The sequence below is a fragment of the Drosophila santomea genome, chromosome 2R (assembly GCF_016746245.2).
Source record: "Drosophila santomea strain STO CAGO 1482 chromosome 2R, Prin_Dsan_1.1, whole genome shotgun sequence".
Taxonomy (NCBI): Eukaryota; Metazoa; Arthropoda; class Insecta; order Diptera; family Drosophilidae; genus Drosophila; species Drosophila santomea.
In genome coordinates this window covers 5714721-5736127 of record NC_053017.2, presented here as the reverse complement: position 1 = coordinate 5736127, position 21407 = coordinate 5714721, and the positions used below count along the sequence as shown (strand labels likewise).

The 21407-nt window shown below is 42.8% G+C and overlaps 6 protein-coding genes across 14 annotated transcripts in view; 4 read left to right on the top strand and 2 right to left on the bottom strand.

Moving 5' to 3' along the window:
• Positions 1-154: 154 nt before the first annotated feature.
• Positions 155-2087, top strand: LOC120445528. Its single transcript, XM_039625990.2, has 3 exons — positions 155-562; positions 1235-1306; positions 1689-2087. The coding sequence occupies exons 1-3, from the start codon at positions 188-190 to the stop codon at positions 2085-2087; spliced, it is 846 nt and encodes a 281-aa protein (XP_039481924.1). The 5' UTR covers positions 155-187.
• LOC120445527 (carbohydrate sulfotransferase 13) lies at positions 2022-7110 on the top strand. The gene is made up of 3 exons (XM_039625989.2): positions 2022-2453; positions 6049-6520; positions 6577-7110. Exons 1-3 carry the CDS (start codon positions 2166-2168, stop codon positions 6804-6806), a joined length of 990 nt encoding a protein of 329 aa, XP_039481923.1. The 5' UTR covers positions 2022-2165; the 3' UTR covers positions 6807-7110.
• A 937-nt stretch (positions 7111-8047) lies between these two features.
• On the bottom strand, positions 8048-8870 carry LOC120445529 (electron transfer flavoprotein regulatory factor 1). The gene is made up of 2 exons (XM_039625991.1): positions 8693-8870; positions 8048-8583 (listed from the first exon to the last, which is right to left on the bottom strand). The coding sequence occupies exons 1-2, from the start codon at positions 8732-8734 to the stop codon at positions 8368-8370; spliced, it is 258 nt and encodes an 85-aa protein (XP_039481925.1). The 5' UTR covers positions 8735-8870; the 3' UTR covers positions 8048-8367.
• A 765-nt stretch (positions 8871-9635) lies between these two features.
• The window catches only part of LOC120444430 (transmembrane protein KIAA1109 homolog), a 28138-nt gene continuing 16366 nt past the window's right edge, over positions 9636-21407 (top strand). For all 7 annotated transcript variants that reach the window (XM_039624074.2, XM_039624078.2, XM_039624076.2 and 4 more), the window contains exons 1-8: positions 9636-10002; positions 12378-12657; positions 12713-15863; positions 15921-16124; positions 16187-16730; positions 16785-17065; positions 17125-17245; positions 18414-18994. In XM_039624074.2, the coding sequence (XP_039480008.1) occupies positions 9880-10002; positions 12378-12657; positions 12713-15863; positions 15921-16124; positions 16187-16730; positions 16785-17065; positions 17125-17245; positions 18414-18994 (5285 nt within the window). In that variant the 5' untranslated portion in view covers positions 9636-9879. The remainder of the gene's footprint in view (positions 10003-12377; positions 12658-12712; positions 15864-15920; positions 16125-16186; positions 16731-16784; positions 17066-17124; positions 17246-18413; positions 18995-21407) is intronic.
• Positions 10818-12243, top strand: LOC120444434. 2 transcript variants are annotated; one of them, XM_039624085.2, is made up of 2 exons: positions 10818-10981; positions 11066-12243. In XM_039624085.2, the coding sequence occupies exon 2, from the start codon at positions 11172-11174 to the stop codon at positions 11928-11930; it is 759 nt and encodes a 252-aa protein (XP_039480019.1). In that variant the 5' UTR covers positions 10818-10981; positions 11066-11171; the 3' UTR covers positions 11931-12243. The 2 variants fall into 2 exon arrangements, with proteins under 2 accessions (XP_039480019.1, XP_039480018.1); XM_039624084.2 differs by having other exon boundaries at positions 11062-12243.
• On the bottom strand, positions 19163-21393 carry LOC120444431. Of its 2 annotated transcripts, none has more exons than XM_039624079.1 (5): positions 21240-21393; positions 20989-21187; positions 19724-20930; positions 19429-19666; positions 19163-19375 (listed from the first exon to the last, which is right to left on the bottom strand). In XM_039624079.1, the coding sequence occupies exons 1-5, from the start codon at positions 21363-21365 to the stop codon at positions 19250-19252; spliced, it is 1896 nt and encodes a 631-aa protein (XP_039480013.1). In that variant the 5' UTR covers positions 21366-21393; the 3' UTR covers positions 19163-19249. The 2 variants fall into 2 exon arrangements, with proteins under 2 accessions (XP_039480013.1, XP_039480015.1); XM_039624081.2 differs by having other exon boundaries at positions 19163-19365.

Below are 21407 nucleotides of genomic sequence, written 5' to 3'. Positions count from 1 at the left end.
TTTGAAACAGCACCTTTCACATAAAAAGCTTTTCAAATATGCGCGCCCAATTAGAGGTGTGAACTAACTATCGATATATCGATAGCTGCGATAACTTCTGTTCATAAGTATGGCAGCGTTATAAAACAGCTGTTACAAAACAAATAAACATTGTTCTTCGGCAGATAAAGTGAAGAGGAGCATTACAATGGATCGAAGTGGAAACAGAGATCGCTCGCCTTGCAAAAGAAGTCAAATAGAACCACCTATACTCAAGGGGAAGAGAACAGAAAGGAGTAATGTGCTGACCTACAAGAAACTGCAGAAAATGCCACTCAATTTGCGGAAAATGGCCGTTCGAGAGGCTCGCTATAGAAACGAGCCCATTCTAGGAAAGAAAAAGAAGCGGAGAAGGAATCCCCAGGATGTAAAGACTGCCCGCCGCCTGCGGAACGACTTCGATCGATCCGAGCACAACGCCATGCTGGCCAGCACATCCCAGGAGTTACGACGCATCCTGCAGGATGTTGAGGCTCTTTCCGACATTCCGCACGATATATCAAACACTGAACTGCGGGGGGAGGTAATATAATCCTATTATTTCGTGTCTGGAATAGAAATCCAGGCTTAATAGTTATATCCTAGGATGTTTTAGCTAAGGTCCTAGTATTAGTCACTTATTAGTTATTAATTACCACGTGTTATGCATTCGGTTGCTAATTAATTTGATTGGAGTATATATGTTGTGCTTTATAACTAATGAATCCTTTGAAAAAGTTTTCCCCTAATTCGCAAACTGTGACTGTGTGTTTTGACACAGTCTCGAAAATCGTTCATAGGTCGTCATTCATTTTGAGGCTTCTATGTCGGCTTAGTTCCAGATAATTCCAAACTTTCTGCAACATTACGTTGAAAACGCCTTAATCTGCATAATAAAAGACTGCAAATTTACTAATAGATTATTTGATTGACAAAACTAGATCGCCTAAACTAGGTTTACCAAAGTGCAAATATGAACAGCCCTAATGGCTTCCATACAACCAGTTAATCCTCCTACCCACTAATACCAGTTGCAATTAGCACTTGGGATGTTCGTTCTTGCATTGCTTTCGTCACCGATATTGGCCACTGACTACTGACCTACTGCCGTACAATCGACGTGCTAATTGATGGGCTTTTATTATGAAGATATCCGTGCCCGTTGCGCGGTTCCATTGCGTATGTACTATAGTTTCTATATATTTCCCTATTCCAGATAGCCATCGCCGAGGGACGGGCCACCACAATCTATGTGCAGCGGGATGGACTCAGCACCCTCACAGTGGTGGTCAGTATTTCCTTGAATTGATTTGTATCGCAGCTGCTTGCACTTGCTTTCTGTAGCATCGTCAATTGGCCCCTCAAAAGCTTGAGCTCTGGCAGTCATATACACCACCATATACACACCGAAAGTGGGTCAGAACCTTCTTACATTCTTAAGATGTTCTCCAGTTATTCTACAACTTATTTTCCATAGACTTTTTAATTATGTTTGAATTTGATACATTTTAAGCACATTAACTCTAAATTCTTCAACTGCTCGCCATGCTAAAGTGATTTCTTGGCTCTCCAGAATATTTCTGGCCCAAGCTTAGGCTTTAACCTCTCCCTTAAACTCTCTTGATATCTCTTGACAAACGATTCTTCTATAACTGGTCGGTTTCTTGCAGCTCCACCAACACGAGCCGACGATCGCTCAGCTGAAGAGGGCAATTGCTTTGATCTCACGGGCACAGCACAAGCGCAGGCAGCGCGAGCGGTGCCAAGAGCGTCTTCGGCGTCGGGGAATCGCCGACGACTCCGACGAACGACGGCAACCAGTTGCGGTGGCCAGCTCCACCGGCGAGTTAGTTCACTCCGCTCAGCGCAACGGGCATGATCATCGTGCGTTCGTCTCGTGGCGGTTTCTATGGCGATGTTTTGGGCTGCTCAACGTGGACACGAATCAGCCGATCGACGACCAACGCTTCAGCGGAAGGGCTACTTTAGAGGAGCTGGGCATTGAGAACGCAGCAACCCTAAAGTTCGTCCATCGCGTCAAGTATTTCGGGCGCCAGCGACAGAGTTAGTCAGCCAAAACCAATGATAGTAGCTCAATCGATTGTCAACCACACGATTCGAAAGTCGGGCAGCAAATCGCGGTTAATATGGATCAACTGGTTTGGCTTTCGTTTTGCATTTCAATCGGCTTTTCGCTCCTGGGCAATTTCTCCAATGGCCTGCCGTTCGAAGATGGCAATAATAATAACGTTAAAATTACACGCCGGAGCTTGGAGCTGACACAAACCATTAATATTCAACGTCAGGAGTTCATGCAGCGCCAATGCGAGCTGCTCGGCGACCACACACAAACTTTAGAGGATCTCAGCGAGTTGCAGATGGACCACATGATCGTGGACAAAGAGCACAAGCTACTATACTGCTATGTGCCCAAGGTACGATTGAATCAACTGGAAGGGGAGAAAATTCAAATGCTGGCTCTGCAAATTAGGGTGCGAGATAGGGGCATGTGGTAGTTTTTTGTATAAATGGGCTCATCAGCTAAATATTTTGATTACTTGTTTTATATTATATTCATTTGCTGTCGCTTATTTTAAGTTTTCAAATTAATTTTGCAAGATATATATTGCTCTATAAATCGTAAATCTACACCACATCCGGTAAAACCATGTCTAACATTTTTCATCAATCTTCTATAGAAATCAGTTACCATTGCATTCATGAATTACTTAAAGTTGGACGCAGATCAAACAACAGCAATGCCCAAGCATGTGGATAAATCTTCTCTGCGGTTGCCATGTGCTGTGCCACTGAACGCCTCAGCATACATTATTCAAAAATCGGCATCTGTGTCTCAGTTTTTAGCTTTTGCCTCTGCTTTGTTTATAAAAACTTGTTTCTCGTCAAATTCAATTTGAAGCACATGCTGAGGTTTTGTTGATGTTGCGGCTTTTGGCATCGCTTTAAATGAGGCTTGATTTTATGTATGTTTATTTGGCCTACAATTAGACGCAATAAGACAATTATGAAACGACATCGCAGACAGTCCTCCAAATAATCAGATTTCAAGGCATAAAATCCTTACAGTGCGACTTATTTGATTAGATTTACAAAGTGTTCAATAACGAGTGCATTTGATTGCTAAGCTCGCGCCACTTCTGGCTTATCGAATAGGGGCATCCGTGCTCGTGTCAGGTTATATATGTGCATACAATAATAGTGCTGATTTCAGGCGATTTAACGATCAATTACAGCGGCAAGAATTTCACGGCAAGTTGCAATAACGACCTCTCTCAAATGGCCAGCAATTATAGGCCAGCCATTTGTAAGTCGTTGCCATTTCATTTGCATTGCCAGTCATCTTGGAGCGCAAATCTTTTCGATTTGAGTCGAAGGTCAATGTCTTGAAACGTTTGCGCTTAGATTCTGACTTGCTGTGGACTACATTTAAAAATCGTTATTTAAATAAGTTTTAAATAGATTTATATTTGGCCCCGGAGGCCATCCCATGACGCGCATGGCTCTAGATAGGAGTAATCTATTCATTAAATTAATGTGGTGCCCAACGATGAGCCTCATTGGGATTTTACTAATTGGATTAGGAAATTAAACTTTTTGGAAATCAGCTATCGAAAATTGCCTTTACAGGTTTCCCTTATCACTGAATGAGTTATTAGAAAACATCAAACCAAAACGATGAGATTAGATTGCAGGTGCCGGTTTCTTGGGTGTTTGAAGGTGGGTGAGTGGTACGGAAATAGCTTGGTGTTTCATGTTGTCGTTGCCCTTTGAACCGTGACATCTTCAACATAATGATCGTACTAGAATTCAACTTTTATTGAAAGTTATTTATTATGCTGCCAAATATGCATAGCTACTTATTGATTCAGAGGTTAAAGTAATTTGTAATAAACATCAAATCAAAGTTCTGAATAACATAAAATTAGAATGAAATGCATGAGATAATTACATTGTTTACTCTGCTCAACTCGACTGGACTCGAAGTATCTGATCTCGTGGAACGTAAAACCCACTAAGTTAAAGCCAAGCCGCAACCACATTTCACTGAGTTTGCTAGACTCACAGTGCCATTGAAGTGTTCCATTTGCTTGGAGGCGTGTTTGGGTAACATGCCACCTGAATGCCTCGACACACGTTTTGTTATCTTGGCTTTTCTTCAATGACTATCATTCCACATTAGCGCGACTGGTTTCGATTTCACCACGCAGGAGGGGTCAGTGGAGCGTTTACAGATCTCAATTGCGGGTTTTGGCATTCCCATTCGCCACTCGTTGAGTGGCTTGCTAGCTTTACATGTTCCCTCGGCTCGTTCTTCCATGAAGCCGTAAATTGTTTATGCTTACCCTTGGCCAATACCCTCCCTAACCAGCTTCACCTTTTCTTCCCATCCCCCCAAAAGGGGGGCTCGCCACTCCGGCCGGAAACTTTATGTGACCATCGCGTGTCGCTTTAATGGCCATAAAGAAATTGCGTTAGATTTAAATTGTTGCGTTTATCGCTTACGTATTGGGAGGTTATCCAACGTTTTGCTGGCCCTTTCAGTGATTATGAATTCTATATTAATTAGGTATCGAAGATGGCATCGACTAATTTCTACAACCCTTTTACTTAAATACGGATTCCAAAAAATCAAAACACAAAACTGACCAAAAACTAGCAAGTAACGAAAAGTTTATTTCATCTGGCATATTGACACTTTTCCACTTTCGTTTTGAACGTCGTTTAAACACTTAACAGTACACATTCACCTGCAAGGTTTGTTTAAAAGTGAGTAGTTGTCTAAGGATTCGGATTATTTAGAAAGTGTTTGTAAACAGTCAATCATTTAAGATAAGTGACAGGGAATAGCGCCTTTTTTTGCTTAAAATAACACTGTGCATTTCACTTTTGATCGACATCTCGGCATATCTTAACCCTGCCGCTGATCTTTTTGTGTATTTCTGTATATTGCCTCACATTTTACCTACGCTTTTCACTGGCTAAACGTACATGGAATTGTTTGCTTTTGTAATGTGAAATGTTTTTGCGGTGTTTAATTGGGCTCGACATTGCCCGCCCAACAAACGGCCTTTGTATATATGTATGTATACTTCAACTCGTATTTATGTGCTTAACATGCCCCTAGTTGTTGTTGCGCATAGTTTTCGTTAGTTCACTTTAACAACTTGACTTATTGCCCAATGCCTCCGAGTAGGGAAACCCATCCGGTCATCGCTCTTGGCGAAGATTATAATTTATTGCACTTGGCAATTAAAGCCAAAGTAATTCAGCTCATCATATGTTGAGGAGATTTCATTTAACGCCTGACCCCAGAAAATCGCAAAAGCGCAATAAAAGTAACATTTAATTGTCCGATCTTAAATATCTTCAGATTTTTTTTTGTACATATTAATATATATTGAAGTGGCTTACTGGCCTCAATTTCACTTCACGTTAACTTTAAAAAATCATCGATTCGTCCTTAATTAAATACAAACTTTTGAATTATTAACTATATATGTATATTAGTGTAAAATTTCGATTAATTAATTGTCTAATCACAGTTGATTGTTGTGTCAGAACCCTTTTTAATATGTTAATCTATTAGAATTTAATTACAATATAATTGTCAGCTATTAAAAAAAAGTGACCAATATATAAACAGTTCCAATTACTATCAGTAAGTTGTGAATAGTGAATAGTTATGAGGTGAGTGTGCTGAATGACACCTGCTCATAGGTAAATCCGTCCATTATCTACACGATCCACTCATGAACAATTGGTTGGAAAAAGGGTTGATGTTTTCCTGCTTATCGGTGGTTCCCTATCATTATGTTCAATTGTGATATACTCAAGAACTGAGTGATTCACTCCTCCGACCCAAAATCGTTTTCAATAAACTTAACCTTCGATCTGAAATTCTTCATAATGTAAACGAGGAGGAATTATTTTTCTTGTTTATTTGGTTTAATTGGTCGAAGAATTGTGTTCAACTAAACAAATCCATGAATATGATTCTTCGTTCTCCAGGTTGCCTGCACAAACTGGAAACGTGTGCTAATGATGCTCACAAACAAGTGGCACAACGGAACCGATCCCCTCCAGATTCCGGGATCTTTGGCTCACTCCGTGGGCATGTTCACTAAGCTCTACGATCTATCTGAAGCGGAACAGCAACAGGTTCTCAGCGATGAGTACACGCGATTTATCCTGGTGCGACACCCGTTGGAGCGGCTTCTCTCCGCTTATCGGAATAAGTTGGAGGGGGATTCCCCCAGTGCGCGCTACTTCCAATCGCGCGTGGGACGCCAAATCGTGAAGGAACTGCGGCCGGGAGCCAGCAACAATTCGCTGGAACGCGGCGACGACGTCAGCTTTGGGGAGTTCATCGAATATCTGGTCACTCCGGAGCTAAGTCGAGCCAATCAGTCGGACTACAACGAGCACTGGGAGGTTATAGCCAAGCTCTGCAATCCCTGTGTAATGAAATACAACGTAGTGGGTGAGTTTTAATATCGTATTGCCGAGAAACCATTGATTACCATATCATTTTCCCAGGCAAATACGACACTCTCTTGGATGACTCCGCGCTGGCTCTCTACCTGGCTGGAGCCGACAATCTAACATTCCCCACAGGCCACAAACCATCGAGCACTCGAGCCAATCTGCGCACCTATTTCGATCCCCTTCCCATCGGTGCCATACGCAAGTTGTACGATATATATGAGGACGACTTTCGACTCTTTGACTACGCACTGGATGAAGTGCTGGGCTTTGAGTTTGGCTAAATGTGAATAGCTGCTCTATCAATATCCCCAAGTCACCACCATAACGCTTTCCAATGGAAAAGATTGTGATTTTAGGCTAGGACTTGTAGAATTAGGTGCACTCCAATGCGAATATTATTTTGGTTCTGTATACCTCCCCGCGCACAAATGTTTCCAAGGGTCTTGACTGTAAAACTTAATGATAATAATAGATGTTTCTTCCTCAAGGTTTATATACATACATATATAAGGATATTCAAAGTGTCGATTGATTAGTGTTTAAATAATACATTACGCATCAAATATAATTGCAAATGCATTGAAACTGCGCATTTTTATTTGATTTTATGACATTTATGACATATGTTACTTTATAACATCTGAACGTCATTAAACGCATTGATTAATGAAAATAATTATAATATAATGCTTTTGTAGAAATAGTACTGTTGATAGACGTGTTTTTAACTATTTCATTTATTAGACGGAAATATGGTAGATTACTTAAGTATTTTGCCCTATCAGCTCTATTTGTTACTCAAATCCGTTCTGTGTTTCACTGTTGAAAATCTGTGAAAGACAAACCTACGTCAATGCGAAAATAACTGACAGATTATCATGTAAAATTCTATTTACAATGAACGTGCTCTTTACGCACTGGCATTCTTGCTCTCTGTTATCAGTAAAAAGCTCGCTGATAACATTGAGAAGTGAATAGAATAAAATTAGATTTTTAGTTGCATTGCAAAGGAGCTTTCATGTTTTCGTCAGCGCGAAAAGAAAAGCTCAATCAACTCGAAAACGTCGGCGGTTGTTTATCACCAAAACATGGACGGTTAAATGGTCAGCGTGTGCTCCACGTATATTTATACGTATATAGCCACTGGGGCGACCTGCGATCAGCGGTCAGATGAATTTAAATACGCAGTATTGTCGATACGCGACGGCGAGACGGCGCCCAACGCATTCGGGTATGTTGGCAGGCGTACCGAATATCTGATAGATACTTTTATCACAGCGACACATCCGAAATAGACCCAGATAAACATACCCTAGCCAGGCCCCCTTCCGGCGGAATCACTCCAAGGTCAGCGCTTAGAGGGAAAGTGGAGATGGAACCAAAGAACGTACACCTGAAATGGGAATATGGCTAATTATTGCTATACTATTTCCAGGATGGTCATAAAACAGTTGTGAAGCATCCAAGTGTTCAATTTTTTTTTTATAGCAAGACACATTTGTTTTGAAATCATAAAAGTCAATTAGGTTATTCAATGACTGCTTCGTTTATTCGCTACGTCCGTTTTTCGCTTTTTTTGGTGCCTCAATAACAAACTTTGAGTTGGACATTGACAAGACATTCGAAATTATTGTTGTGTGTTTGGGTTTAGGTTTCTTTTGGCCGAACAATATGCATATCTGTATGTATATTTTTTGGGTCTTTGTGTGCGACAAGCAAGGCGAAACGTATCATGTTCTCACGATTGTTCTCCCTCCGATCCACAGTATCAGTCCTTGAATTTTCGCTACGATTTCCGCATCGCTGCCACGCCTCCTGCCTTCCGTTTTCCGAGCCGCCCGCTTAGTCATTGTAGCTGTAGCGCTGCTTAACACTTCGGTACTTCTTCAGGGAGTACAGGGCCTCCACCTCCTTGGCCAAGTAGCGTCCTTGGGCCAGCAGGGCGACGATCTTCTTGGGGTCCTGCTCATCCTTGTGGTTCATGAAGGCATCGTGGATCTGCTTCCTGAACTTCTGCGGCCCGTTCAGGCCGGGATATTCGCGGCCCAAATACTGCAACTGCAAGTGTTTACGCAATGTCAATTGGGGAGGGTCTTGGTTGAACTTTTTTTTGGTTTTTTGGGTGGGTGGGGGTGCACGTGCCGCCGGGAAACTGTGCGAAACTTACGTGCTTGTAGAGGGTAATGACTTTCGAGCGCAGCTGTGACATCACCAGTGGTCAGCGGAATTGGTTTGTTTGTTAAATGCAAGTTAACAACTGAATCGCAAGAGCTTTTCTCTGCTTTGAATTTATTTTATTTGGACCGAAGTGAATCACACGGCTGTTTGAAAGGGACTAACGCGTAGCCGCCAGTTCCCCGTTAGTGATGGCAGTTCGAGGGCTTTCGGAAATAACTTAAACTGTCCAGTCTATGTCGTGACTCGTGAGAATTATATCTTTCCACCGTAATTTATCGGTTGACAAATTATTTGAATAGGAAGATTGAAAAACATCTATCATAATGACAATTATTCTGTCAGTGTAATCAGTGTTGCATATTTTCATTAATTTTTTTTTTTCAATATTATCAAACAAATATTTAATTAAAACGTGCAAGCCTTTACTGTACTTTTCAAGATCACATAAACTTAAACCAAATCAAACTAAATGTGCATACAGATTTTCTTTTTCTTATGTTTCGGAATATGTTAATTACATATGTTCAAAAGACAGCATTACGCGCCATCATTATCAGTAACGTGCGCATCTCTGTCGTGATCCGTAACAATCGCACGACACCCGGTGTTGCCAGCCAGTTAATAACAGCGTATTGTGCATCCCTGATCGATCAGCTGTTCGCGAAGAAGAAGAAACGATGGGAGTGTTTTCGTCCGAGGCGAAATTATTTTTATTTTTTTCGCGCTTTATAGCCAGCGATTAATGAGCTAATCAAGCTTTTAACGCGAACGAGTAGTTGCAACTCTTGCTGTGATAAAAGGCAGTGCGCTGCCTCGATGAGAAAGCGTGAAAAAACGAATCGAAAATTGAGACACCCGCGACCACCGAAACAAAGTGGGAAAAATCGAACCTGTGTGCGTGTGTGTCTGCGTTCAGTTAAATGTGTGTAGAATAGTAAATTTAATTTAAAATTAAAGAGCCCAATGTGTGCAATCCATAATCGAATGATATATACAGCCTGCGATCGGTGATAATGAGCGCGGCGATGAACAATCGCTAATCGCGAGTGCAAAACCTGAGTAGCAGCAGTAACAACAGCAACATCAACAAAAGCAGCAGGCGAATCCAACCCACACCGCCCGCTTCTCCCCGCTCCATCCACACACACACACACAAACACACACAGAGCAACAGCGATGGAGGCGTTGGAAGTGGAGGACACCAGCGATGACAGCCTGCCCATGGGGTTCCCAGAAGTGGGCACCTGGAACAGCACCCACAATGTCTCCTTGAACGACATGAATCTGGATGCGCGCATGGTGAGAATACGCTTCAGAATGCGATACTTAATACCCAGCATAAGGGTGTATGTAATGTGTATATAATTTGATTAATACGACTCGTATGGTATGCCAGTGAATCAACCGACAACTGGCTTTATCTCCACGTTTATTGGTTGAATGGTCAAAGGGAGCAGCGGAAAGCTTATCAATCAGCGGGATTTGGTCATTGACACACGCATACTCCGCCTGCTTTCCACTCCGCCGCCCCGCCGAAGATAAGACTATTGGTTTCTAGGTTGATCTAGAGCGCAAAATATAGAATAAAGAAGCTTCCTTTTATAATCGTCTATATTTCGGTTTTAACTATATATTTAAACAAAGTATTTTAACCCGTTTTATTAGGATCAAACGCATTTATTAGGTCAACACTAAAATTAAAATCCACTTTGCATTATGGTTTAAATCCCACTAAGTAAACATTTAAAAGAATAGTAAGCCCTATAGGTTAATTGTTGATAAATGGTGCAAATTATGTTTTTATTTAGTGATTAAGCCAGTGTAAAAAAAGTGATGCCCAAATCGTCCATACGTAAACATATTTCTTTGTTGGAAATAATTACTTTACTTCGCCTAAGTGACACAAATTATTAATAATATTACTCCGAATATGTTTGTTTATGTGTAGTACGCTATTTTGTACATTTTAATCCGAAGATAGTTAGCTTTTATAACTTTTAAAAAGTATAGTATAGAACACTAGAAATGCTCGTTTATAGAACGATTTTATTCGTTCGAGGAGCAAGAATAAGCATGAGTAAACATAGGTTTATAAATCAAAATTACTCCGTCGTATTTAGATTCTTTTAAAAACACCTACCCTTCAGACTTTCTTCTATTGTAGCCGTTTCATTGAGGCCATTTGGCACTCAATATATAAGACTTTTTTGGGAGTATACCACTTAAGCATTAAATAAAAAATTTCCGGAATCGAACGTGCACACAGAAAAGCTGTCAGGTAGAGTTTAAAAAGTCACATTTTTCTCTTTTTCAACGCAGTCATCAAATATATCATCAAAATTTTCATTATTCCCAAAGACAGCGTGCAATAATTTTCATGGTCTGCAGTCACCTAAGAGAATCTGAAACCTTGACAAACCTTGCAACTGCGACAATCTTCGAAGTCCTAGTCCATCCGTGGTCAAGATATGCAGGCTTTGCGAACGCTGATTCAATTACTTGCAACGCGGCATGGTCAGATTATGAGCCACGTACGGCGATCCAGTGGGAGTAGCAGCTTTCCCGAGTTGGCCTTCTTCGACGACCTCGACGACATCGAGCCGGAGGATGAGCAGGGAGCGATGGATCCTCAGTATCCCATCCTTCACAGCCGCCATGCTGATCTGTTCTACATGCCGCACTGTGTGGGTCCAGCGTATCAGGGTCTTATCTCTTCAGTGGATCAGCCGTATGCCACCGCCGACTATCCGGCCGATGAACAGACTTTGGTCAAGGGGAACGATACCATTCTCGGGTCTGTGGTCGCACCTTCCGAAATGTGTGTGGTGGCTTGCCCCAAGTTGCTGGCGACCTACATGCGTCGCCTGTTCCACCATCCGTATGCCCGTTTTGGCAGCTCGATGAACTTCAGCATGATTGGACTGAGATTCAAAGACACAGATGCTGACGTAGCCCTACGCTCTTTTGTAATCTTCGCCAGCCACAATTCGCGTGAGATCATGAACAATGGTTATTGGGCGGACTTTATCAATCCCCTGACTGGACGCGCCCATTTCCGCGCCGCTCACTCCAGCCGGAAGCAGTGCTTGGAGGCCCAGCTCCTTGGGCGTGGCTTAAACTTATCCTTTGCCAATGGCTGCACCATCATTGAGGAGCAGAGTGACAAATTAACCGGATTCATTTTCACAGACACACCCTGCAAGGTCCTCGAGGCTTGGTATTCTTAGAAGATCACGAAATCACTGCACAGCTGCTCTTTTCAATGTCTCTGATTGTGTACACATTAAAGTCCAGTTGCGAAGCCGTATCCCCTTCATACTCAAGAGGGTATTTTAAAAAATTTTACGTAATTCTTGGACTTTCTTATTTTGATTAGGCTCATGGAAATTAGTCGCATCTGTAAACTAAATTTGAATATAGTACATGATGTTATTTTTCTACAAAGATGGAAATGATAAGAAAAGCGCTCAAAATTGTACAGGATTTATATAAAATTTGTTTATAATTTTGAAAAATACATTTCTAAACCCACAATGGCAATTAAGTTGTATTTATTGATTTCTTAATGCAACCAACAACATGCACTACAATTTCTTAATTACATTCATGGATGTGCACGTGAATATATATTTGTTTCTTTCTTGAGGCTTAATATCGATTTGAAATCTTTTTAGATATGGTTGCTCGCCTCGCTGCTAACCACAATCACCTGGGTGACTTATATTACCTTCTACAATTCTCGAGTGATTGGGATGCTGATAACGAAGATCGCCAACCGTTGGTTCATCAAGGGCGCATACTTCAAAATCGGTTCTGTTGCCCTAAATCCGCTGGCAGGGAAGATAATGTTCCGAGACTTCGTCTATATCACGTATGACTACACAGTGCGGGCCCAGGACGGATACTTCATATTTCGCTGGTGGCGCTCCTATGTGCCCAAGGATGTCTCAGAAGGTAAGTTGGCATTACAAAGTAACTGAACGCCCTTTTAAGACCATTATTTTTTTAGATCTTTCTCATTCGGACACGCGCCTTTCGGTCCAGTTAAATGGCTACGAGCTGCATATATACAACAGATCGGATTTGTACGACACGCTGGAGAAGACCTTTGGTCTAGAACCATCGCTGCTTATACCGACAGATGCGGCCAGCAATGAGGAACGAAACAAGCTCAAGGAGCACCACATGAACCTGGAAAACGCACGACAGAGCCAAAGGATTCAGAATGTAAAGAACTCGGAGGCTATGCAGGCCACCACCTGGCGGGACTTAATACCAGTGATTAAAATTGACGTCTGCTCCGGTCGCTTTGTGTTTGGAAACCGATTAACGCCAACTACACTATCGATTTCCGTAGAGGAGGCCCATTGCACCTACAGTACCAAGCCAGCTGTCTGTAGATTGGATCACTTTATGCACTTTGTGAAGGCCAAAGTCGAAAATGCGAAAGTGCTCTTCTGTCCGAGTCCCAAGTATACGGGTTTGATTGATGAACCACCACGATATATGGGCGAGGGCTTTGTAGTGATGATGTCCAATCAAATGGATCTGTATTTCTACATGGACGAGCCAGGAGTTGTGCCGGAACATCCTGTACAGATTGTCCTGCCCAATGGTGATGTTGTAGAGCCTTCGCCTCCGGTCTGGGGCATAAATGCAAGGTGTCTCAGAGGCACTGATTTCAGCTATGGACCTTGGGCAGACCGTCAAAGAGATCATCTGTACAAGTATTTTTACCCTTCAGATTGGAAGCAGGCGGAAGTTACTCCCACACCCCAGCCAGGAGAACTTCGCAGTTATCAATCCTTTGATGTGACATTATGCGTGCTTAATGAGGCTACTATTGACATACTCTTTTCCAAAGAAAAAGAGACGAACGCAATGCACATTACCGTGGGACCTGCTTCATATGTAGAGGTAACAATTCCCTGGGTCACGCAACCCGATGGTTACACATCGAAGATCCAGGGACAGCTCTTCCACGTGGAGGCCACCACATCACTGCAGTATCGCAGCTTGGCAGAGTTTGAGTCCTTAGAGTACAAGGTGCGCATACACTACCCGACCAAGTGGAACGCACCACAGGATTGGAGCATTTCTCTTTCCGGCTGCAAGACGAGTGCTTTCATAGTGTACAAACACAAGTGCTTCTTCCAGGATCTCATTGAGGATTGGGCTAATAAGGCCAGGCCGGATATACTCAGTTTTGTCCCGTATACCTGTAACTTTAGCATCCGGCTGCATGAGTTCGAAATTCTTATGCTTTGCAACGAGTACAATTGGATCGATTGCAGTAGTGCCAACCAGGAGAACAATCATTTGGCTTTCTGTGGAGACGTCTTTGAGATGAGTTTCGCCCTGCCCTTTGACGATTTTCTGCCCAAGACGGTTACTCTAAAGTTTTGGATCCACGGAGAGGGTTTGGATTTGAGCTTATACGTACCGGAAGTCTCCTCGGTGCGTCCTATTGTTTTAGCCATAGATGAGAACGCAAGACTGCTGACCAGGGAGGGCAAACTCATCCGGCGCCCAGAGTTGTACTCCAAGAAGTGGCGCAAGATTTGTCAGCGCTCTGCCGGTTGGATCGACTGCTGGGCAGTGCCTATTCTGGCACTGTCAATTCAGTACGTCTATCATCCTGTTCCACCATTAGGACCAGATCCTCAAGCTGATATAACTACGCCAGAAAAGGAGGAGATCTTACTGAGTCCTATGCGGATACCGAAAGTTAGAAAATCACCAGTTAGTAGCTGGCAGCAGCCACCAGAACAGTATAGCAAGTTTGATCCCGGAACGCTGGCCGCGGACCATGTTACTGTGGAACTGGAGATTGGTAGTTCCGTGCTTATGGCTTATGGGAATGTGCTGCGAAACTTTATCAGCCTGAAGGAAAATATTTTCGGAGAGGATCAGAATTTCACGGACATGGAGCAATCCAATGTAAATATGAAGGAGCCCGGAGCTGCGCAAGTAAATCCCAAGGATCAACTTCTAGCCAAAGAAAAAGAGCTGGCCAATAAATCCATTTCAGAGACTCAACCGCCCGAGGAAAAGCGCAAACCCTTCGATCCCCGTCTATATCGTCCCCTGGAGGTGATGGTCTCTGTTATTGTGCATGACATTCAAGCGCACGTAATGAAGAATTGCAATGAAGATGATCCGCCATGTCCAGTGGTCCTAATTGAAAGATTCGGCTTCGAGATGAATAAGAAGTATCATGAAACCACTCTGCAAGTACTAGTTAGTCCGTCGTATTTACTGACCTCGGATTGCCTGCAACGGTCACAGAGGGAGCAGCATATTAACCAGGGTCACCTAATGCTCTCCGCAGTCCAGGTCAGAGGTCATGCAATGTTCAGCAATGAGGGCTGTGCTCTGGACGAGGACACTTTGGAATACTCCTGGCTCGTGGAAGTGCAGTTGGGCAAACTTACCGGAAAGCTTACCCTTCCACAGCTCGTAAACGTCGTTACAGGTCTGGAGACACTTATACTCTTGGCCATTGACCCGGAGAACTGTTTAAAGTCACCTAAGACAGTAAGAAACTGCCATCACGGAGTGCCCAGCAATTTATGCCCCCAAACGAAGGAAGAGAAGAAATACAAGTGTCCCTCCTCCGAGGATATAAAATACAAAATGACGCGCGTTTCGGTGGATGCAGTGGATGTATATCTGATAGAAAGTGGCACGGCGTTGCATGCCTGGATCTCTCCTATTCGTTTGGCCAATTGTAATCTTCACGGCCAGCGGGTAAAGTCGGGGATCTCTGGGTTGCTGCCCTCCATTCTATTGCGTTTGTTCATGCTCCACACGACGAACTCGACATTTAACACCAACACTACTGGCAGTAATCGTTCAGGCAAGTTAAGGCGAGCTGATCAGGATTCTCTAAAGTCCCAGGATGCAGGGGGATCCCATTACGCTTCGCATGGAAAGGCCGGTAAGCGAAGCTCGAACTCCTTCTCACGGCGAGATTCTCGCGAGGAGGCAACGCGGAAGCTTAGGGGAAGTTTTTCGGAACCACATACCAAGCGTACACCAGAAACAGAGATATCCGAAAATTGGGTGGAGGTCGGCTGCACTTCGCTGGGTCCTATTTTGTTGGAGGGAGCTTCGGCTTTACCCATTCCGGATCACGAACTGCATCTCGTGCAGCACAAGTAAGATTACCATTTATGTTGTAGCCTATTGATTCTAATTTGGTGTTTACCTTACAGCTTTCTGCGTGAGCACGATGCCAAATTTAAGCGACTGTGGTTCCTGTGGTCCAATAATGGAAGTGCATTGTCCTCTGGCAGTGAGATCTCACGTTGTGGCTGTATCGGTGGATGTGCCTTTTTTGGAAGCAATCGAAATGGACAAAAATTCTTCAAGCCAACGGCTCAGGATGCCCATGATAACTACAATATTGCGCGATACTTGTGAGTAAAATGTAATTTTAAAACGGAGTGTCTAAATCTAATAAATACACGTACAATCTTAGCATCATTAACAACAATAAGGACTTTGGTTTCGGCGAAAGCATTCTGCACCAGGGTCAACTTGTCTTCCACACCCCGCCCTACAGTCTTCATTGTGTTTCCCTGTACGACACAGCCGATTTTAATGGCAAAGGCCGCCTGTACAGACCAGCTGGAGATCTGCGGAATGGAAGTCTGAAGAAGACGGATCTCTGCTCTTTACCCGATGGCACCAAGTTTAAGATCGGGGCGAGTGGAACAACTGGAGTTGAGAAACCTGAGCCCAACTGCCGAAACAAGTCTCGAGAGAGCATTGGATCACCGAATACTTTGGAAAGGAGGACTAAGCGGTATCCGTGTACTAGACAAACTTCCGTGGAGGTACCCTACGCCCGCCTGCTGGATAGTCCCTCCAAGAAGCTGCAGCTGCAGCACGAAGCGTCTGCCCGCGACGCGGGAAGTAGCCATCGACGTGGTTCTGATTCAAACAGGCTGCGGGTTTCACCACCTAAGACTAGCATTTCCGACTCCAGACTGACAGGGGATGTCCTCGATGATGAAACAGAGGTACGGCACAGTAAAAATGTTGTTATATTAATTTTAATATATTGTTCCTTGCAGATACCGGACGAAATGTCGCACTCGGCTCCTCATTCACATCCGCTGGAATTCGAAATTGCCGATATTGCGCTTCATGTCCAAGGACTAGGTGGAGATCACCTCCCACGAGAGGTACAGCGCACTATATCGTTGACATCGGAGAACCCCTCAGAGATGTTCTTCTCCGCCGAAGAAGATATATCCAATGTAATGTCTCAGCGGGGATCTATGAAGCAGCGAAACAGTGTAAATAGTGGATCCGTAGTGCTGTCTGGAAAGAAACGATTCTCATCGGATCTCAGGTGCCTAATTACAAGTTATACCCACAATATTTTGGCTAACAGTATTTATTTAAAACTAGCATTGGAGCGCAAAACGATAATGGAAGTCACACATTACCCACATATCGCAGCGATCTAGAAATCCACGCTCCCGACGGCAACAAAACACTTCCAAAGCGCCCGCAGAGCACCACAGAACTGGTAAAGCTTATACATGAAATACTCAAACACCTCGGTTACGTATTTAATAATGTTAGGCCGATTTACTCAGTGAATTATCTACACCAAGCGCGTTTAGCTTTGCTGCTTTGGGGTCAATTTTGACTCTGTTTTTCACTGAATTCCATATCACCCATGTTTTAATCAAGGCGGCAATTTACCCAATTCGAAATATTATGCGATTCGAGTCTACTACAGTGCATGCTTCGCTCTTTAAACATAAGTCTATCTATAAATTTACTTTAAATTACTTTTGAGCAACAATTTTTCAATATTGGCTTGCACTTTAAAGCAAAAATTGAGAAACTGTTGCTAATTTTGTTCTACTGTAAGCCACGCCTAAAATCTATTCCTTTCCTCAACTCGATTCATCTTTAAAATCCAAAATCAATTTATGAACTAACCAAATCGATATAAAAACCAAAACCTAAATCAAAAATCACCCAGAACGAAGACGCGAGACGCATTCACGGTCTTGCTACACCAATACGAAAAATAACAAATATCTCATCTCGTCCTGAGTACCGACATTTTGTTCATGATGTGAGTAGTTCTTAGTACCAACAACAAGCAACCAACCAACCTCTTCTAACTAACAAGTAGCCTAACTAAACCGAAATTCGAATGCTAGTCTGTTCTGAAAAGCCCTATGTATCTGTAGACCGTTCTTACTTTATAAGTTTAAAAAAATTGTATAACAAATTCACGATGATCTCGATGATTGCATGGATGTTCAGTATTAGTGCATGAAAAGTCTATTGCTCCGATCCTATCTTACATTAATGTTATAAGCTTTGAAGCTGAAAGGTGTGGGTTAATACCGGTATCAATCCACAAAAAATTCAATTTCGATATGTTTTGGTTCTCAAATTAGTATCATTTGTCAGCTATCTCCTTGTTTTGAAAACTTATCTGTTCGTTATTATGTCAATTCGAACAACTGAAAGTGATTGCAAACTGACTTTAAATCTTTACATTTATAACGCAAAAATCGACCAAAATCTTTGCTGCACTTCAACAAATAGTTTCTCACAGTTTTTTTGCTTGTGTCCTTTGAACTGGCTATTTTAGTTGTAGAAGCCGAAAATAAATTAACTTCGTATTCCACTCAGAATAAATCTAATAATCTGTTGTCATATTCATTCTACAGGCCGATTCTCGTGGCTCATCGTCTGGCACCCCTTCACTGTCTTCCAACTCTTTCATATCGGCCATGTCTTCACAAGAGGATGTGGCATTGGTCAATCTGCACCAGCAGGTCAACAGGCCAATTATCGACTCACCCTTGCTGATGGCCAGCTACCTAAACCATTTGTCGCAGGTGAAGTGCTTCAACTGGAATGGATGTTCCTTTCCCTTGGGTCCAGATGTATTCTCTACTCCACTCTTCTCGGAGAACGAAGACGGTGGATTGACCTACATTGGTAGCAAGATGCTGCCCCACTTTGATCTCTACTCCTGTTGGCGGGAGATTAAAGTGGTTCCTCGATACGAAAACGCCACTGGTAGCAACAGCTCGGCCACTTTTATGGGCGGACCCAAGTCTCATCCCTGGGACCCCAGTGTGCTCCTAAAGGAGGAGGAATCGGACAAGACTACAAACGGTTTTGACGATGGAGAGTTCATGAGTCTGCAGGCGGAGGGAGGAGCGGTCTGTACCTCGGTGGTGGCCAGGCTAAAAGGTCAACTGAATGTCTTCCTTACCCCGCTTCTGCTCGAGGGATTACAAAGGTAAGTGGCGATGATAATAAGTTAAATATTTCATTATTAGCTGAAAATTGGAACAAGAGCCTACTTTTGATAACGAGCTCACAACTGAACCTTGCTATAATCTCGGCAATTGCGATTCGTATATTGCCTTGAATTAAAGCAAAAAATAATGTAATAACAAAGTCGCAGTTCTCGTATTTCCGGTTTATCATTTTATGGGTGCGTATAAAAAATATACAATGGCGTTTATCAAGTATAGCGTAAAATATAAATAACTCAACTTCGCTTGATGCGCAAATGGGCAAGATTGGACTCCCTCAGCCCCGTATGGGCATTAATCCGGCCACCCTGATCCCGCGGAAAAGAGTCCATCAGCTTCTTTATATACGTTTCTTTGGAGTTCTAATTGCATAAAAATATATATTCTATAAGGAGGTGTGTGGTTTCCCACTCACCTCGGGGGAGTCATCAGTGTTCTTATTCTCGCGTTTTTCTCTCCTGTATTCTGAATCCATATTGAATTCCTCCATTGTTCTGGGCACCTCTTCGGTGAGTTTGTCCATGTTTAACGCTTCGCTTTCTCTTCGATCCTCAAGCAATTGACGTTCGCCACGATCGTTTTCACTTTGTATGTAGTCGTTCTGCATTTGAATTAAATAGCGTGGTGGATCCCGAGCATTATTGGCAATAAAACTTTAATAAGAAATATACAGAAAATGGCATGGGAACAAAAAATCGTAGGTATGTTACCTTTCGCTATCGAAGAGATGTTCCTGCTTGGGCAGATCAGCGTTTAGTGGCATAAGCTCATCCTTGATATTCGTCTGCTTATCATCTTCATTGTTCACGTGCACCCCAAATTGCTTCTCTGTTTGTTCTCTTTTACGATGTGATATCCTGGAGAGCTGATGGCGATCGTAAGGATCAAGTGGGGCTGCTTCATCCGCTATCGGTTTGTTTTCACGTCCGTCGACTTTCTGATTCCGATTAAAAAGCTGTTCATCTTGATGCAAGCTAGCTGAATGTCCATCATCGAAGTTTGCCAGATGTTCTTTATCAAAGTTATACAGATTTTCTGAATCGAAATTAGCCTGACGCTCCTGCTCTAAATTCCCCAGATTGTTAAAATCAAAGTTGGGCTGATATTCCTGTTTTAATTTAAACTGATGTTCTTGATCCAAAGTGGGCTGGCTTCTCAGCTTTAAGTTTGTAGATTGTTCTTGATCTAAGTTGGCACGATCTCCCTCTTGTAATTTGCCTAAATGTTCGTGCTTCAAGTTCACGGGGTAATCCTGCAAGAAATTTTGACGACTATATTCCTTTTTCAAACTAGATTGATGTTTCTGCTCTGAATTAAGCTTGCTATCCTTTCCTACGTCGAACAGCTGACCTTGCTCCAAATTGGCTTGATTTTCTAAGCCTATGTAGCCGTCAAACTCCGAACTTGATAGAGCCATGTCTGCATCATTCAATGGTTCACCTTGATCATTCAAGGCTGGTATGAGCTCCTGACCCAGCTGCGCATTTCCAGCTAACTCCCGCCCTAAAATATCCTGATCCTTAAGTTTGCTTCTACTTTCCTTGCCTCTTGATTGCCTGCTGGCGTGGCACAGAAAGTCATCTGCCTCGCATTCAAAGTCATCTTTAGGTTTCTTGCACTTCTTGTTTTTTGGCTTCGGATATCTGGTAGTTTCAGTTATCAGATCGTCGTCCATATAGCCACCGGATTTTGGCTTGCAATTGTCGTATCCGTTTTTAGGTGGGCACATTCGAGTGGTTTTAGGCGCATAACTGCTTTTCTTTGAGCAACGCCTGGTGGTCGGACAAGTGGGTCTCTTGGTGCACAAAGCAGGCTTCATTTCTTCGGAATCCTCTTCATCCCGGCAGCCATCATCGAGGCCAACATCCTGCTTGCGTATATTGGCCACCGCTTGTCTAACATGGGTTCTTTGACTTGCTTTCTTTGAAAAGTTTCAGTCGGTGACAATGAAAGACCATCTGCATTGATTACTTACCGTCAGAATCGACATCTTCATCTCGACTAAGCCGCTCGTCAAGTAGCTTGTCCAAGGAGTTAAGATCATCTAGGGATAGATCTTTAAGGCTCTCCTGAACCTCAGCATCGGAAAGACCATTAGTAAGGTCGGGGTAGTCGGCAGGATCGGCCAAGTGAGCAGTCAGTACACTTAGATCCTTGGAATACGCCTGTGATTCCTAGAGTACCAATTGTACAATACCGTAAAAAGGCAACTAACCATTAACTTACCACAGGAAATGCATCCAGCACTAAAGGACTAACACTGCAAATTAAGCAGATCCCAAGCAGAAACATTTTCTTATCGATGTTTTTTTTAACTGAGCATAATTTCAAAGCCTTGTTGGTTAAGCTCATTCGCTTAATTAAGGTTAACTTAAATTAAATTTCAAAATACGC

Bases quoted from the DNA above. Each gene is read 5' to 3' on its own strand.
- LOC120445528 (XM_039625990.2), top strand. From the start codon at position 188: ATGGATCGAAGTGGAAACAGAGATCGCTCGCCTTGCAAAAGAAGTCAA. The intron at 563-1,234 runs GTAATATAATCC...TCCCTATTCCAG, and splicing joins ACACTGAACTGCGGGGGGAG to ATAGCCATCGCCGAGGGACG. The intron at 1,307-1,688 runs GTCAGTATTTCC...GGTTTCTTGCAG, and splicing joins TCAGCACCCTCACAGTGGTG to CTCCACCAACACGAGCCGAC.
- LOC120445527 (XM_039625989.2), top strand. From the start codon at position 2,166: ATGGATCAACTGGTTTGGCTTTCGTTTTGCATTTCAATCGGCTTTTCG. The intron at 2,454-6,048 runs GTACGATTGAAT...TTCGTTCTCCAG, and splicing joins TATACTGCTATGTGCCCAAG to GTTGCCTGCACAAACTGGAA. The intron at 6,521-6,576 runs GTGAGTTTTAAT...TCATTTTCCCAG, and splicing joins AATGAAATACAACGTAGTGG to GCAAATACGACACTCTCTTG.
- LOC120445529 (XM_039625991.1), bottom strand. From the start codon at position 8,734: ATGTCACAGCTGCGCTCGAAAGTCATTACCCTCTACAAGCAC. The intron at 8,584-8,692 runs GTAAGTTTCGCA...AAACACTTGCAG, and splicing joins TCATTACCCTCTACAAGCAC to TTGCAGTATTTGGGCCGCGA.
- LOC120444434 (XM_039624085.2), top strand. From the start codon at position 11,172: ATGCAGGCTTTGCGAACGCTGATTCAATTACTTGCAACGCGGCATGGT.
- LOC120444431 (XM_039624079.1), bottom strand. From the start codon at position 21,365: ATGAGCTTAACCAACAAGGCTTTGAAATTATGCTCAGTTAAAAAAAAC. The intron at 20,931-20,988 runs GTAAGTAATCAA...TTTCAAAGAAAG, and splicing joins TGAAGATGTCGATTCTGACG to CAAGTCAAAGAACCCATGTT. The intron at 19,376-19,428 runs GTGAGTGGGAAA...TTATGCAATTAG, and splicing joins ACACTGATGACTCCCCCGAG to AACTCCAAAGAAACGTATAT.